General features: G+C 41.4%; 1 protein-coding gene across 5 annotated transcripts in view; it reads right to left on the bottom strand.

Annotated features, from left to right (window-relative positions):
- Positions 1 to 15154, bottom strand: part of LOC108561465 (homeobox protein homothorax) — a 72947-nt gene that overhangs the window by 33152 nt on the left and 24641 nt on the right. For all 5 annotated transcript variants that reach the window (XM_017919411.1, XM_017919436.1, XM_017919445.1 and 2 more), the window contains exons 4-6: positions 6475 to 6525; positions 4624 to 4674; positions 3913 to 4107 (exon numbers count right to left, since the gene is read on the bottom strand). In XM_017919411.1, the coding sequence (XP_017774900.1) occupies positions 3913 to 4107; positions 4624 to 4674; positions 6475 to 6525 (297 nt within the window). The remainder of the gene's footprint in view (positions 1 to 3912; positions 4108 to 4623; positions 4675 to 6474; positions 6526 to 15154) is intronic.

Below are 15154 nucleotides of genomic sequence, written 5' to 3'. Positions count from 1 at the left end.
ACCTTCCGCGCTTCCCCAAAGACAAAAATCATGTAATATGCGAGGATTCTCGAAAACGGCGCATTCTTGGAAGTGCCCCTTTACGATTCACGGTATAACAATAATAAGAAAACGCGGAGAGAGCGGATGATTTCGCGCACTTTATTAGTTTTCAGAATCCGAGACTTTTCGTCATCTCCGGATTGCCGCGTTCCGCAGAAGACCATGACGATGATGTTAATGACCCGACTTCGGAAAATATGTAATTTTCGCATTTTAATTTTGTCCTTTTTTGCCGTGGAAGAAGCGAACGAGAAGGAAAAGAAGAAGTTGGTCAGGTTCTCATGCTCGACACGACCGCACTGTTTGTAAACAGCATAGGCGCGAGTCATGTCCCGAATGGGGAATCAGCTGGAGCTCTCTCCTCTTGGCTTCTCCACTGTCTCGTACGTGGTAATGTCGTGTCATGTATGTGTGTTTATATGTATATGCACATATATATGTATGTATGTATATATGCCTGATTTAATAAAGGCCGAAGGACGGGAGAGACGACATCGTCGACGGAATGATGGTTGGCAGGCGGGCGAACGCCATCACTACTAATGCACTTAATGCATCTAATCACATTATGCAGGAGCACTCCTGCGCTAAAATCACTAATCATAACGCATCAGTGAAAACACCCACCCGAACTGGTGGAAATGTAATTGACTTTCGGGGCTAAATGGTAGAAAATGGATAAGTCGTGTAGTTCAGATGATGTTGATGAGCAGGAATCATCTGGGATGGGGGAGATGCGGACCACTTGAAACGTTGGGGGAGAGAACCGCCCGTATTAGAGAAAAAAAAAACAAAGACGAAAAATATAAGCATGCATCAGCAGAGAAATTACCAGAGAGAGAATCAACTCTTTATTCAATTTCCGTTAAGTCAATCTCGGCACTTAAGTAATTGACACTGTCGACGCAATGCGGGCTCTGCCTACCTCCCCCCTAAAAGGCGTACAGTTTCGGTTATGCCATGGCACCCCCTTCGGGAAGAAAGACCAAGGCATATGTTCGATGCAGATGTCGAACGCGGTACACTAATACGTGTCATTACCAATAAAATACATACATACATCGGAGGTGCCAATACTAATTGCATTATTCCGCGCGCATATGTTGTCAGTCGTTTAGACACACACACCGGAGGCGGAAATTCTCGTTATGGCCCACTTGTTCACTAACGCGTTCGCAGCTTTTAATAAAACCCACCGATATTTTTTTCTCTCCCTCATCTATTTATTCGCACCTAATTGAAAATCCAACTGGCCTCTGCACAGGAAATCAAGCGTGCTACTTCCGGGACTTATTGTGTTTGTTCTAGCAAGCAACACCCACCCCTAAGTAAAAAAAACATGGACAATAACCAGGCCATCGTATACGTAACGGCATAATTAGCTCGAACTGATGTCGATGACGATGATGATGAAGCAAAGTCTCTGATGCGGAGGATAGACTACGCAGAAGAAGACCCAAGGTCGCCGACATAACTTTTCACGAGAACTATATAAACAGCCGTAAAGAATACGCTCTCCGCTCGCACGTTACGAGCCCACAATAAGCGTAACTGTACACCAACTGTTGCGGATTTCATTTGTTTCCCTTTTAAAGATTTTATTTTTCTCGAAATTTCATTTCAGTTTCGCTTTCTTTTATTATTTATCTTTACATTTTGACCTATTTCTATATAATACATGTTGTGCTCGAAATAAATCAGAGTTTGTGTAAAGAATGCGTATGGATAAGACCTTATTGCAAATGTGTTTCTTAACATTGATAGGTTTATATTAGTTGCGTGTTAGGAATGGCCGAAAATTATGCGGCGGTTGAAAAATGCTTCTTCGGAGAGTTTCGAAACTGGCTCAGAAATGTGCAGGATTTCAGGAAACGGCTTGAACGTAAATATTTTCGGGATTCCAGGTTTTTCGTGTAATTTTATTGTTGGTGAGGAGAGGTGATGAAAATTGCTGAAAAAGCTTTTGTAATGGGTATTCCGGGGGAGTGAACGAACTCTTGGTGGGAGTGAGAGAGAAGAGAACAAATAGCCACCAAATTGAGAACAGCTGGGGCTGACAGGCAAACAAAGACGGCGCTCGCGCCGACCAACACACTTCTGACGGAGACAGCTCAGAGCTTTTACACACACACATACACACGAATGAGCGAGCTTAGAAAAGTGCGTGTGCACGCGTGTGTATGGGACGGGTAATTGTGTGCCTCAACCGCCTCCTTCCCCGAGGCGATGGGGGCTTACGTTGCAGCCGTATCCAGCGCCGCCGCCGTCATCTGCAGACGAAGGACCTGGCTGCTTCTTATCGCAGACAGGAGGATAATTAAATTTGTCCCGGTGATTTATCGGGAGGACGGCAAGTGATGTATGCGGAGTTCCTCGCGCTCTAGCTCCTAGATAAAAGCGACAATTACACATTCATCACACCTGCGAAATAAACATCGTTCAAGCGCTCACAACCCCATAGCTTTTTTCTTCAATTCCATGATGCGAGGATGTGAGCATGTATGTGTGTACGTCTGCGTTTTATATTTTAGAAACATCAGTCATTACGGTCCATTACCGAGCGCCGGTCACGGCGGTAATGGAGCGACGGCCATCCGTCCTGCTTAGAGAGATTGATTCGCCAAACGTAGCCCCGGACGGACCGGTCAGTATTTCATTTTAATGGTCCCCGAGGACTCCGGATTCCATTAAGCCGTTCCTCGAGCTTGATGCTCTTCGCCTCTTCCTGCTGCTTGACTTGACTAGTCTCCGCTGTACGCCTCGTTGCAGGAGGATGATGCTCAGGAGAATGAAGCGCGGCAATCCCGCAGGATTGATCCACCTGTTTGAAGGCAAAACCTTCCCCCCTTTTACAAGCCATCAGCGTCTCCGGAATTAGGCCGTTTTCTCCCGGCACCGCGCCGTTCTTTTTATTTCATTCCCAGACCCGTTTTACAAGCCATTCCGAGTCAATAAAATGATAATAAAACTAGGGGGATGGATGCAAATTTCCTTAGCGTCTTCCTACTTTCCGCTTCTTCTGGGGAGCCAGAAGTAATACTGCAAGATGAGATTTTCGTGATGGAGAAAGAGAGAGAATGTGTGTGTGTATGTATGTGCACGCGTCAATCTGATCCCGCTGCCGTTGCCCTTGCGACTATAAATACCGAAGTAATTATACCGCTCAGACGCGCGCTACAGATGCTATTGGCAGCCGGAGGTATGAAGTATTCTCATTTTGAGCGCCTTCCAAAGCGGCGCGAACCCGGGCCTCCTCCGACTCTCTCGCATTCCCCAAAGTCGCTCTCTCTTCCCCCAATCTATATTTACGCCGCGCATTCCACTCTCCTCCGAAAGACACGGCCGAAGTAAAAACTATGGGGGCGGTCTGTTGGTCGGTGGTGGCTGCTGCGTTCATCCTCTTCTTCTGTATAGCAAAGGGAACACGGATGAATCGACCGAGCGGTGGAGGCGGCTGCTGACCGCACAGCTTACCAAGGGTGTAACTCAATCCATCCCTCTCCCTGCTAGCATGAGCGATGCGTCAGACTAAATTGACACCAATTACCAGTAAAACTCCCTGCTTTCAGCCTCTCCCCCAATTCCTTTCCCGTGCCGCTACTTCTTACTTACTTCTCCAACCGCACCGCACCACTAAAGAAACAAGCGCGCGGGGCGTGCATAATTCAGCAATCCTTTTTGCCTAATCCCTAGATGGAAATCAATACAACTTCATTCGATTTCCGACATCAACTAATCTCCTACAATTGGATTCTAATATATATATATATACAGAAGTGAAAATAATTCCTATTTTGTTTACAAACGGATTTACCGCAAAGGACGTGGATTGGATGTTTTGATGTTTAGAGATTGAGGGTAAAAACTTACAACATCCGGCGTGCTCGCTCCGTCCGTGTGGGATGTGGAGTCCGCGTTACTCCTGGTGCCGCCGTCACCGTTCGTAGATCCGCCTAACTCTGGGGGCTTCGTTCCGTCCCGTTCGTCTATCACCAGATCGATGGGCATTTTTCCCTTCAGACAACTGATATATCTATGACAGAAATTGTCGCAGAGCTCGTGCACCTGGTGGATAAAAATAAAGAAGTTAGTTTCGGAATCATGATCATCGGCATCATCATATGTTTGTTCGCTTGCAACGATGTGTATGTGTGTATATGCGAGAGTGTGTGCATATGTGTGTGGATAGAATGCAAGATGGCGTCGCGGCCAGGCGCTAACCGGTTATGTTTGGCTCGCAAACCAGATTATTAACAATATCCAGGAGAGAGAAGAAGGAGAGATAAGTCGGCGCGATAGTCCGAGCGTGTGTCCCCCTTTTAGCAATTTAAATTGTGCAGCGCATGCAAAGCGAGAAGCGAGCGGTCGTCGCCGCCGCCGTCCTCTTCGTCGCCGTCGTCGTCGTAACCGTGGCCACCGCCGCCTCCCCACAGCGATTGCATTTCCATAATTTCGAGTTTTTAATGCGCCTGGACACATACTAATATATATATATATATATACACACACACACAATTGCATATGCACAAACTCGCAGATACTCCCTTCCTCTCCGCGAATGTTATTGACCGCAAAACTCACCTTTTCTAGTTCGAGGAGGTGAAACCGCAACACCTGTATCGCTTGTACCATCTAAAACAGAGAAAAAAAATATAGGTTAGATTTGTGCCAACATCATCGTCGAGCTGAAGTTCAGCCGCCCCCACCCGATCACAGGATAAATGGGTGTAAACATACGTGTCCATGAATGAACAACGTCCTTTATCGTTAGCAGCCAGAAACTCTTGTTGGGTCAGCAAACACGCCGACGGTGACTAACGCCGCTCCATACAACTACCCACCCATCAAACCAACCCTCCAAGCCTGTCTCTTGCAAACACACACACACTCCCAAAACCCCATTATATATTTATCCTGGCTGTGAAAGAAAGAGACCCTCCGCCGACACCCTTAAAAATACCAACAAATTATCCATTCATTACTTGTAGAAACCTCCACCTCCTACTTTATTTGCTTCTACACTGCATGTGAAAACACAGCAAATACGTTTTCCACATCATTTACCAATTGTCATTCTTCAAATTCAGCAGATCAAACATAACTTATTGCCATGAAAAAAATGAGTATAATAGAATAGTCAAATAATGTTTAATATCAACAATTTTATTATAATAAAATTGTGCGTTGTTGAAAATGTAATTAGGCTCAGTAGGAAAGATTCGCAAATTAAATGAAAATTATTTTCTTAGCTTAATGCAATACAGTGCGCGACTTAGTAAAATTAAAGCAGATCAATGCTATTGATTCAGATCAATCCTGATAATCAAAAATCAAAAAAGAAAGAACAATCGAGAGAAGTAGCTTTTGTTTTGTTAAAATTAAGCGATGATACGAATCTCGGCAATTTGTTTGCTTTTGGTATGATGAGAGTGAGTGTATTCATGATTAGACCTAGGAGGGTTGGAAAGCGCAACCCCCGAAAGCCTCCCGGATGGTGTTGGAACCCCATGATTACAGTGTTTATTTTCGGATAACGATTATTACGTTACACAGGAGAACCCGGCATCTCACTGCGACGAGCGGAGCGAAGAAGTGAAGAAAACACGTTTTCGATGAAAGATCCTTTTATTCACTCCTCTCTTTCACTCTATCTCTGTCCTCTCTCACACAGCTTGGTCCCAAAAAACTATAATACGCTGGGGCAGCCGGTTTTTCAGCCCCGTCAAAGAGGACAACACAAAAATGAGAACAGATCTATTCTATTTCAAAACAGGTTAAACGTTTAACATAAATATTTCAAATTGTTACTCAAAAATTTCCTGCACTTTGTGTAAACTGTTTTATTTTTATTTCCAAAATATTAGTTTTAGTTATAATTGTGGTCTGTTTCGTTATTCCTCCAAGAGAGAAATCGTATCCCTTCGGTCATAGTCAATTACGGATGAATAATGAGGCCTATGGTATTCTATGCTGTTATCTGATACCGTTTCTGTCCGCTTTGTTGGTTTGCTGGTAGTTCGCGGGTTGCTAAAACATGCGTCAGGGGATGGTGCGCGGTGTAATTAAGCGCGCGTCGGCCGCGAAACTACAACTCTCGCTCGAATTAAATTCCATATTGTAAATCATGCAAAAGTAATTTGTTTTGGGTCGGCGAATGAAAAATTCATACAATTTATGAAAACACTATTTCCCTCCTTTACGTTCTTTGTTGGTCGAACCCGGAGTGTTGTCCGTATAGTGTTTTAATAAAAATGTTAATGCTGTCGTGTCCGAGGGCCGTAAGGGCGTTTTCCTCTTGCTTCAATATACTAATCTTGATGCAAATAATACGAAACCCCCATTCCTTTTCGCTTTTAATCAGCGAACTGCGGCGGGGACGATTGGGTGGCGGGAGGTGTTTTCAGCTACAAATACAACTTAATTTTTACTTACGAGTGAATCGACTTCGGGGTCCGCGATGTAGTAGGGTTTTTCTTGTCGGATCTGGAAAAAGAGCAAAAACATAATAATATGCAGAAGAGACTTAATAAGGTGGCCTGACCTCGTTTTTAAAAGGCCATAAAGACACGCGGGTCCACTCTTTATTGCCCATCGAGGGGAAAAAATCATATTTAAATTTCGGTAAATTGTTTTCGCGTTTTCTTCTGTCGACAAGGAACCGGACCCAAGAGATTGTCTTCACTCTACCTTAGCGGCAAGCAGTGACTTCTTTTCTCGAAGGACGGGTAAATGGTAACGTGTAATTACTCGGGGGTCCGAATCCGCCCCCCGAGATGATGGCCCACGTGCCGCGACGTGCAACCGCTTTTTATCAACCAACTCCTTCTTTTCCTCCTTATAATAATAATTATAGCCTATTTCGGACCGGCCCCGTCCCCATTTTATTACGCTCTCTTCAAGCGACCGATTTTTGAAACCACCGGTTTTCTGTAATAAATAAACGCTTCCTTGCTACGACCGTACCAAAGAAAAAAAACAACGACCATAGTGCCAACCTTCACGACGACAGCTTAATATCACACCTAAGATAAAAAGCACGTGCTACTTCTTGGACAGAACATGAACTTCGATAAAATAACTGAATTTAAAAATTGAGCGAATTATCCTGGATCAACGAATTTTCGACTAGTTTCAGGTAGATGCTTTCTTTACGAAAAGCATTAGGCACTACATCATTTGTCTTTTCTTTACAGTATTATATCTCGTTTTCCTCCTTCACTCTGAATAGAAATTTCTTCTTTTTTTTCTCTTTCCACACTTTCGATTCTTATCTCTACGCCTTTTACTTTTTTTTCCTCTTGGCAGAAGGGCCTACCTTTCTTATAATTTATCTTTGCACAATTCATTAAAGACTCACTAAAAAGCCATCAAAATATGATAATTATCTCCTTTTCTCTAAAACATAACTCATCAATTATCTTCCGGTGGATTGTTAGATTTCTTCAACGCGATAACCGAAGATGTTTCCAACGTCCTTCGCCAGCTGAACTCCATGTGACCAATAGCCATTTACCATTAAAATTTGACAACTACAAACAATTACTTGAAACTTCCCTAAAGAAATTGAGTCTCTTTACCTGATTCAGGGCATTCTGTAAATAATAAACGCAACGCTTTCAGTTGACCCGGGTCAAAATAAAGAAGTGAAAGACAGGCTTGGAGAAAAGATATAAATAAATAAAAACGAGTTCCCTTTATTTAGCAGAAAGTAAAAAGAGGCGAATGAGAGAGAGACAACAAAAATGTCGTCATAAAAAGTTTACAAGTCGTAAAATCGGAACGCGCAGGCGAGAAAGAGACAAAAGCAGTTTAACATTCCAACTTTTATTGAGTTAGGTCAGTTTTAAATTAGAGTCAAAGCATATAAATTAGATTACATTTAGTGTATTCAAATTCGATGTGTTTTCTCTCACATTCGTTCGACGAAATTACATTTAATTGAAATACACAGTCCAAGAAGTTCGATGTGAAACTCGAAGACTGGCATTAATGAATTTACACATTATCTGTATTTGGAATTCTTCTAAGGTGCAATAAATAATTTTATAGAGATTATGAAAGGTTGTAACTGCTTTTTTATCTTACATTTTTTATTAGCTTTTTAGGTTTTATGGTCGAGGCGTGGAAATTTAATAGAATAAAAAGATATGTAGAAGAGGAGATTTTTGTTACATAGATGAGTGAGTGTGTTTTCTGGCCACAGGTAGTACAAAAGTAAAAAAGCGTGTGCGTGTAAAGGGAGGACGAAGAGCTAGTAAAATGCGACACATGCGAACGAGGGTGAGACCAGAGCACATTAAATGGTATAATCTAATTTCTGGGGCATCGGGGATGAATCGATGTAATTGTGTTACATCCGAAAAGGATTGGGGACTCCTCCTCTGTTCTCTTCGCTTCTCAATATATATATTTTTTTGTGTTGTGCTGCTCATATTCAGGGGGCCATATGCAGTGTGCAACATAGTGAGCGTACAACGAGCATTGTGGTGGTGCATTGGAGCATGGATGGGTCGTTTTGTATTTTCTGGATGCTCTTTTCCTTCTCGCTCTTCCTCTCTTTATCTCTCGCTCTATGGGAGCCAGAAGTCACCCAGCGGGTGTCCCCGTCTCTGTGTTCTTTCTCCTCTTCAATTCTCTCTCATGTATGTATGGTGTGTATATATATATATATATGAGTGTGTACTGCCACGCCAAAAACCATCTCCTCATCTGCCACTCAGTCATCACCGAAAGTTATCTTCATTAATGCCCTCAGCCATTGTATATAAACAGAACGCCACACGTGTTTTAACGATCTATCAAACACTGCTTCGCTCTGTTCTCTCCATCTCGGAATCTCAGTAAAAAAAATCAACCAAATCCAGCCTCACATCAACAATGAAAGTTGCAATGAGCTTACCAAACTTACTAAACCAAATAAAACGAAAATAGCAAATAAAAGATATAGCATCCATTTTATCATCATCCAACTTATTTCGTTAATTTTAGTCGTTTGAATGGATGCTTTCGCTAATACTGTCTGCGGACAGTAAATTTTCTGCAAAATTCGTCTTTCTTTGTTTTTATTCTTTCTTTTTTTTTTGGATTTGGAGATTTGCGGTGTTGCTAAGGCAACGCTGCGGCCGCCGCGATAGGGCCGTTGTTGTTTGCTTATTCTATCGGTTCACAGGATGCTATGCAGGTACACACAGGTGAGGACGGAATGAATAGAATGCAGCCTCCTTTGTCCGCGACTAAACTGGATCGAAAAACCTCACTCCGATCTCTTCCTCCACCTCTCGCATATTTTTTTTTCCATCCTCGACTTCGTCGTCCATGCGAAGAGCAGGACGACTCCGCATTATTTCCATGCCTCGAAAGCAAATAAAAATCTCTCCTTCGTGTATTTTATTATTTTAAGTGATGTGGGAGTTCGGCCTGTGTATATACATATATATACGATGTATACGTATGTGTGTGAGTTCGAGTGTTGTTGTTGGCGTGGAAGGGAAAAGGGTTGAAAAGCTGACTGCCGCCCCCCGCCGGACACTCACCTGCCGTTTACAGCGAGGCCGTAATTTATAGCGGGGCTTGTAAAATAATTTATGTCGGACTGTAAATAACTAACATGTTATATTTATGGCTATAACCGTATATATCCACTCGTACACTCTACCTCTCTAATAGTTCTTAACTACTCAATACTATATAATTTTTCTTCTTTTTCGTCTTAGATACTCGCATTCTGAACACACGAAAACAAACTTCCCAAATTTTCCAATGTAACACAACACAATACATAAAAAACAATATTGGAAATGAATGATTCAACATTACGAATTAACGCGATTTGCGTATTTATTGTAAGATGCAAATGATGGATCGAGTTATGTTCAGAACGTTTGGAAAAACCAATACTCGTAATGAAATGGTTAAGTTAATTGGAATTAACGAGTAGAACTGTCCCGTTCCTGTTTTTTTTTTATCCCCATAGTAGTTTGTTGCGTTATCGGTCGTAATCAAATAGGCAATAAAATCTTATTTTGAGTTACACAAAACAACAAAACAAAAGGAGAAACAACTGGAGTCACGCGACCACAAACGCACACGTACAGTATTCTAATTTTAAAATACCCCAAAAGGAAATTATATAAATATATGATAATCCATTTTTGGCAAAAGCAATTAAAACTATTATGCTTTATTGATGTAATCAATTATAATCATTAATTGGTAATTTATGTTTGAATGAAGTATATGAAAGAAAAGTAAAAATTTAATTTATTTTTTGAAAGTCGATTTGAAGTGTAATATTTATTTAATTTTAATTAGGTTGTGGAGCTGTGTCGAAATGAGGAAACAATGTATAAATTTGTCGGAGACACCTCTTGCAAAAAGGAAAAATTCGAAAGGGTGGTCGATTGTGTTTGGGATGAATAATGCACGGTGTTTGGGGCCTTTGTCTCAGGGCGGGCGTGTAATTTACTGTCCTCCGGTAATTAAAAGGTGGCGATTAATGGCAACAAGAACTGATCGGAACGGCAGTTACGACCGACAACTATTCCACCAACGTCTCATACATTACACAACGGCCGTCATCAGTCTTACGCATGCATGCCATGCCAGAGCCCTCCCAAAAAATATGGACGGTTCGGCGCGGATCATCTCGGCTTTCATCAACGGCCCAAAAGAAGGAGAAAGACATCGAACGAGGAGAGAAATAGATGGAAAAGAGAAGAGAAGAAGGAAAAAAAAAGAGAAAAGAACCGACGAAGAAAGAGAGAATTATATTTTTCCCTTCAGGATTAAAACACACGTGGAATGTCGTTAGGCTCTCTCTTGTATTCGTTTTTTTTTCGTCTCCTGTTGTTGCTCACGGAGGGAAGGCTTTTTTCTTCAACTCGCCATCAACAACAACAACAAAAAAAAGTTCTATATCCTTGAATGATGAAAAAAAAAGAAGAATAATCGCCACGGAAGCCCGAAAACAAAAGACCGAAATATCCGCTTACTACTCTAATATAATTAATCCCCAGGCCAGAAGTAATTATATTAAAAACTATTAACATTCTCGAGACGACGTCCTCCTCGTTCTCTTTCTCTCTCTCACACATACACACACTCTTTCTCAGCCTTTAATTTTCCAGTTTCCCCGCGCACTTGGTCTTGCTCCTTTTTCCTCTGCATCTTCGCTTTCTTGTTTTCATTTTGCTCTCACGAGCGAACGAGTAAATCTCTTAATTAGCGTTTGATTAATTGCGAGCGCAATTAAAATAAATTGAGCCGATGCGCGGCGAGTTTTAAATAAATAAATTTCGGCGCGATCTGAATGTGAAATATGGACAGCACACGCATATCGTACACACTCCTTCATTTACACACAAACAGAATTCCAATTACAAATTTCATCGCACCCGAACTTTCGTATGGAAAGACAACCAAAGAAATAATATGAACCTGAAGAACGAGACTTGAATGCATGCGTTCCAAGCATTTTCGAATTTCATTTACATCATTGATTATATTGTATTGTATAAGTTTATGATGGCACGTTTTTATTAATCCCTTTGCTCGAGTAAAATAGTACTACGGAATATATGAGAAAAAAAAAGGAGCACATGTTCCGAGTTGAAGCGGCCGGCGGTGATTTATGCTCTATTTTATTACTGCTTTAATAGAGAAATGGTTTGTTTTAAAACAGATATATCGGGTTTCGTCCTTTGCGGTGAATGCATTTGAGGGGAGGCTCTTGTCGTTCCTTTTCTTGTCGTTTGGGTTAAAATATAAAAAGGATTGATTGGTGACGCGGGACGGGATTTAATGGTCGCACTGTGTGTAAAATGAAGGAGCGCTGGGAATGCGGCGTGTAGAAATGCGAGAGGGCAATCGATCGGAGGAGAAGAAAGAACAAGAAATGGAAGATGATGATGATGAAGAAGAAAACGGCGGACGTTGTCGAGGATGAGGAGGATGAAGAGGAGGCACGGAAAGCGAGTAAGAAAGAAACGGGCCGGGGCATTTAATATAAATACGTTTAATAATGTTAAATGTGCCGCGTTATTCGTTCTCTCGCATTCCGAACCAGCTGGCGCAGTTAAAAAGGAATCGGCATTAAATGGCCTGTTAGAAAATTCCCACTTACGAATGTTTAATATCTATATTTATGCTCGAATTATGGGGGCCCTTCGAGATATATCATCGTAGACGTAAACAGTCCTACGTGGGGGCCCTTCGCGCGCTCGTAAATCAGCCCATCAGGTATAAAGCACCATCCCTCAAACATGGAAAAATAAATCTTCTCTTCTGTATTTTCTTTTTATTTCAGTTATCTTCTGTAATTAAAAGAGGGTGGAACCGAACAAAAACAAGGGAAGATTTCGAATCAAAACCCCTTTGCTCCAGGGGGGGCAGCCCAGAGAGAACGTGCGCCCAAAGGGCAATTAGAGCGGGACAATGGTTGCTGTGGTTGTTCATTTCGCAAGAAACCGCGCCGCGGGATTCTTTCTGCCTCCTGTTCCATGTCCAGGGAGGCTTTCACGGGAAATTACCAACAATATAGTGCAACAATGCCCAAAAGCACTGTAAAGTGAACAAAAAAGAGAGAGGAATTGAACAAAACCAAGAGGAAAAGGTTTCCATGCATAGAGGGGGACGCCCTTTTCGCAGCAACAGCAGCGGCACTCGTGGTCCCAATAAACAAACACTCCTCACGTAACACGCATTCTATGTTTGGTTACATCAAACCAAACAAATACAATTGGATTTTATACGAAAAGGCAACAAACACGGTCCCTCTGAGCATTGAAATGAAGAGAGAGATATAGATAGAAAGAGAGCAGAAGTTGTAAAGAAACCCCATTAACTGTAAAAGTATTAGACCACAAAACTTAAATGGGCACGTCGTTAAGATAGGACGCGATAAAGTTCCGTTTTCGATATATATTTTTTCGTGTTCGAAGATATATCTATAAACTAATTACATTTTTGCCAAGTATGCCCCATGTTTTGATGGCTATATTAAAGGCCGCCGGTGATTTATTTCCAATCCCATAAATTTACGGCCCTGCCAATACGCAAATGGCTCTGCAACAAAACCACATGTTCTCGTCCTCTTGGTTTACTCTCTCTCTCTCACTCATTTTCTCCTTTTTTTTTGCTCTTTCCGGGGAGTTGAAATCTTGTGACCTTCTCAGAAGTCACCGTTACATCTGCACGCTTCAGCCCCCATCGGGCTCCCAAAAATACATCCCCCTGGTCACAGTTACCAAAATAGAAAAGAATTTCCGAGAAACGAACCTTTTCGTTCTATGCATCTAACCTTCCCTTTTTTTTTCAATTAGAAAAAATCATGTAGTTTTTCTTTCCTCGGAAATTCGATTCCCACATGATTTATGGGCGACACAAACTTCTCGTCCCAAACTTAGTTACAAAATAAAACATGATTTAGTACTTTGGTCATTTTTCTTTTTCGACCCGTTTCAGAACTTACAAGCAATAATTGCAAATTGTATTATTTTTCTACAAGAAATGTACTTTGAAAATAGAAATTAAGAGGTTGCTTTATGAAGTGACAACTTAAATAATACTTACATATCTAAAAACGATAACTTTCAAATAGTTAATTTATGTTATATTTTATTACTCGTTTGAGAGATGAGAAACTATGTTTTTCAGTTTGAGACTATTAATTTTTATGAAGCATAAGAAACTTTATACGAAAAATATTCATTGATTATTAATTTGGATTCAATTTCTGTAAAGAATATTGGAATTTTCGAACGTAAAAAGAGCATACAGAGAAATCGACACCTTTAGTCTCCCCGCTGCGCTGCGTCCTCCCTATGGGAATGATTAGCATGATAATGAGCGATGATGAAATTTAATAACAATAAGCCTTGCGGTCCCCCTTTTGAAAGCATCCATCCCTTATTCCGGGCAGAGCCACCCCTTCTACGTGTGTAATTTTAAACAGCTGAACGTGTAAATTTGCTTAACCGTAAATGTATTTATTCCCTCATATTCAAATTCATAACCCCAAATCTTATAAAGACGGGGTCGGCCCCTGTTTTGATTTATTCAACGGCGGGTGCAAACACGCAGCAGCGGCGGTGCGTCCGGGGATGTGTAATTACAAAGTCAAAATCTCCAATCACGAGCGGAAAAAGGGGTCGGTCGTCCCCCAACTGCAGCAGCCAACGCGCAGCAGTTAATCTGCATAGATCCGATGAAGATGACCCAAAATGATGGATAATGATGCGGAAATCAAAACAAAATGAAATTTAAATGCGAGACGAGGGCGCACCCCCATGGATGGATGAGATTGTCCGCCATTCGCACGATTTAAATATTATTACAACGGACTTGGGGGTCCTCCTATACTTTTGGTGGAAGTAGAAGTCCATAGGATTATTACATCTGTTTGCTTAATAAAAAGCTTAATTCTGTTGTAATAAGTCTGCGGCTACTGATAACTCGACCAGATAAGAATAGGTAGCTGCATTCTACTATACACACTCAGATAATAAATATATATATACAACAAAGTTTGTAATTTCCCGGACTATGTGTGTGTGCGCACCTCTTAATTAAATGTTTTCGGAGGTAAATACAGTCGAATTTTCTCTTATCATTCTTTTTGAAGTATTGTATATTCTGGAGATGTTTTACATATGTTTTCATGTTTATCGTTTTCTGATAAGGTTGTAATCGTAGTTGACGTTGATAACAGTGTATCAAAAATCAACAATACTTCTCCCCTGACTTCGCTCTGTCTCTTTCGCCCCCGAAACGATGCGCGGGTTTTCTTTGTTTCTCTCTCGCTAGGCCCACTCGTCTACCTGTCCGTCGACAAATTTAGTGCATTACATTATTGTTATTAATATTAATCGGGGATGATGATGATGATGATAGCGAAAGGGGGGAGAGCGATGAGGTGGAGGAAAAAGGGCTTTAATGTTTGCCATCGATAGTAATAAACTCGACACGGTACAAACATTAAACGCTAATTGAAGTATTTCGCTCTATGTGTGCTCGATTGTGTATGCATGGGGGAAGCGAAATCTATAATCCCTTTCGAAAAGATTAAAAATATTAAAAGCGCGATCGATGATAACGGAGCATGTCGAGTGTACGA

The sequence above is a fragment of the Nicrophorus vespilloides genome, unplaced genomic scaffold, assembly GCF_001412225.1.
Source record: "Nicrophorus vespilloides isolate i.1.1-1 unplaced genomic scaffold, Nicve_v1.0, whole genome shotgun sequence".
Taxonomy (NCBI): Eukaryota; Metazoa; Arthropoda; class Insecta; order Coleoptera; family Silphidae; genus Nicrophorus; species Nicrophorus vespilloides.
Note: the sequence above shows the minus strand (reverse complement) of the source record. Positions and strands in the feature narration are given on the sequence as shown.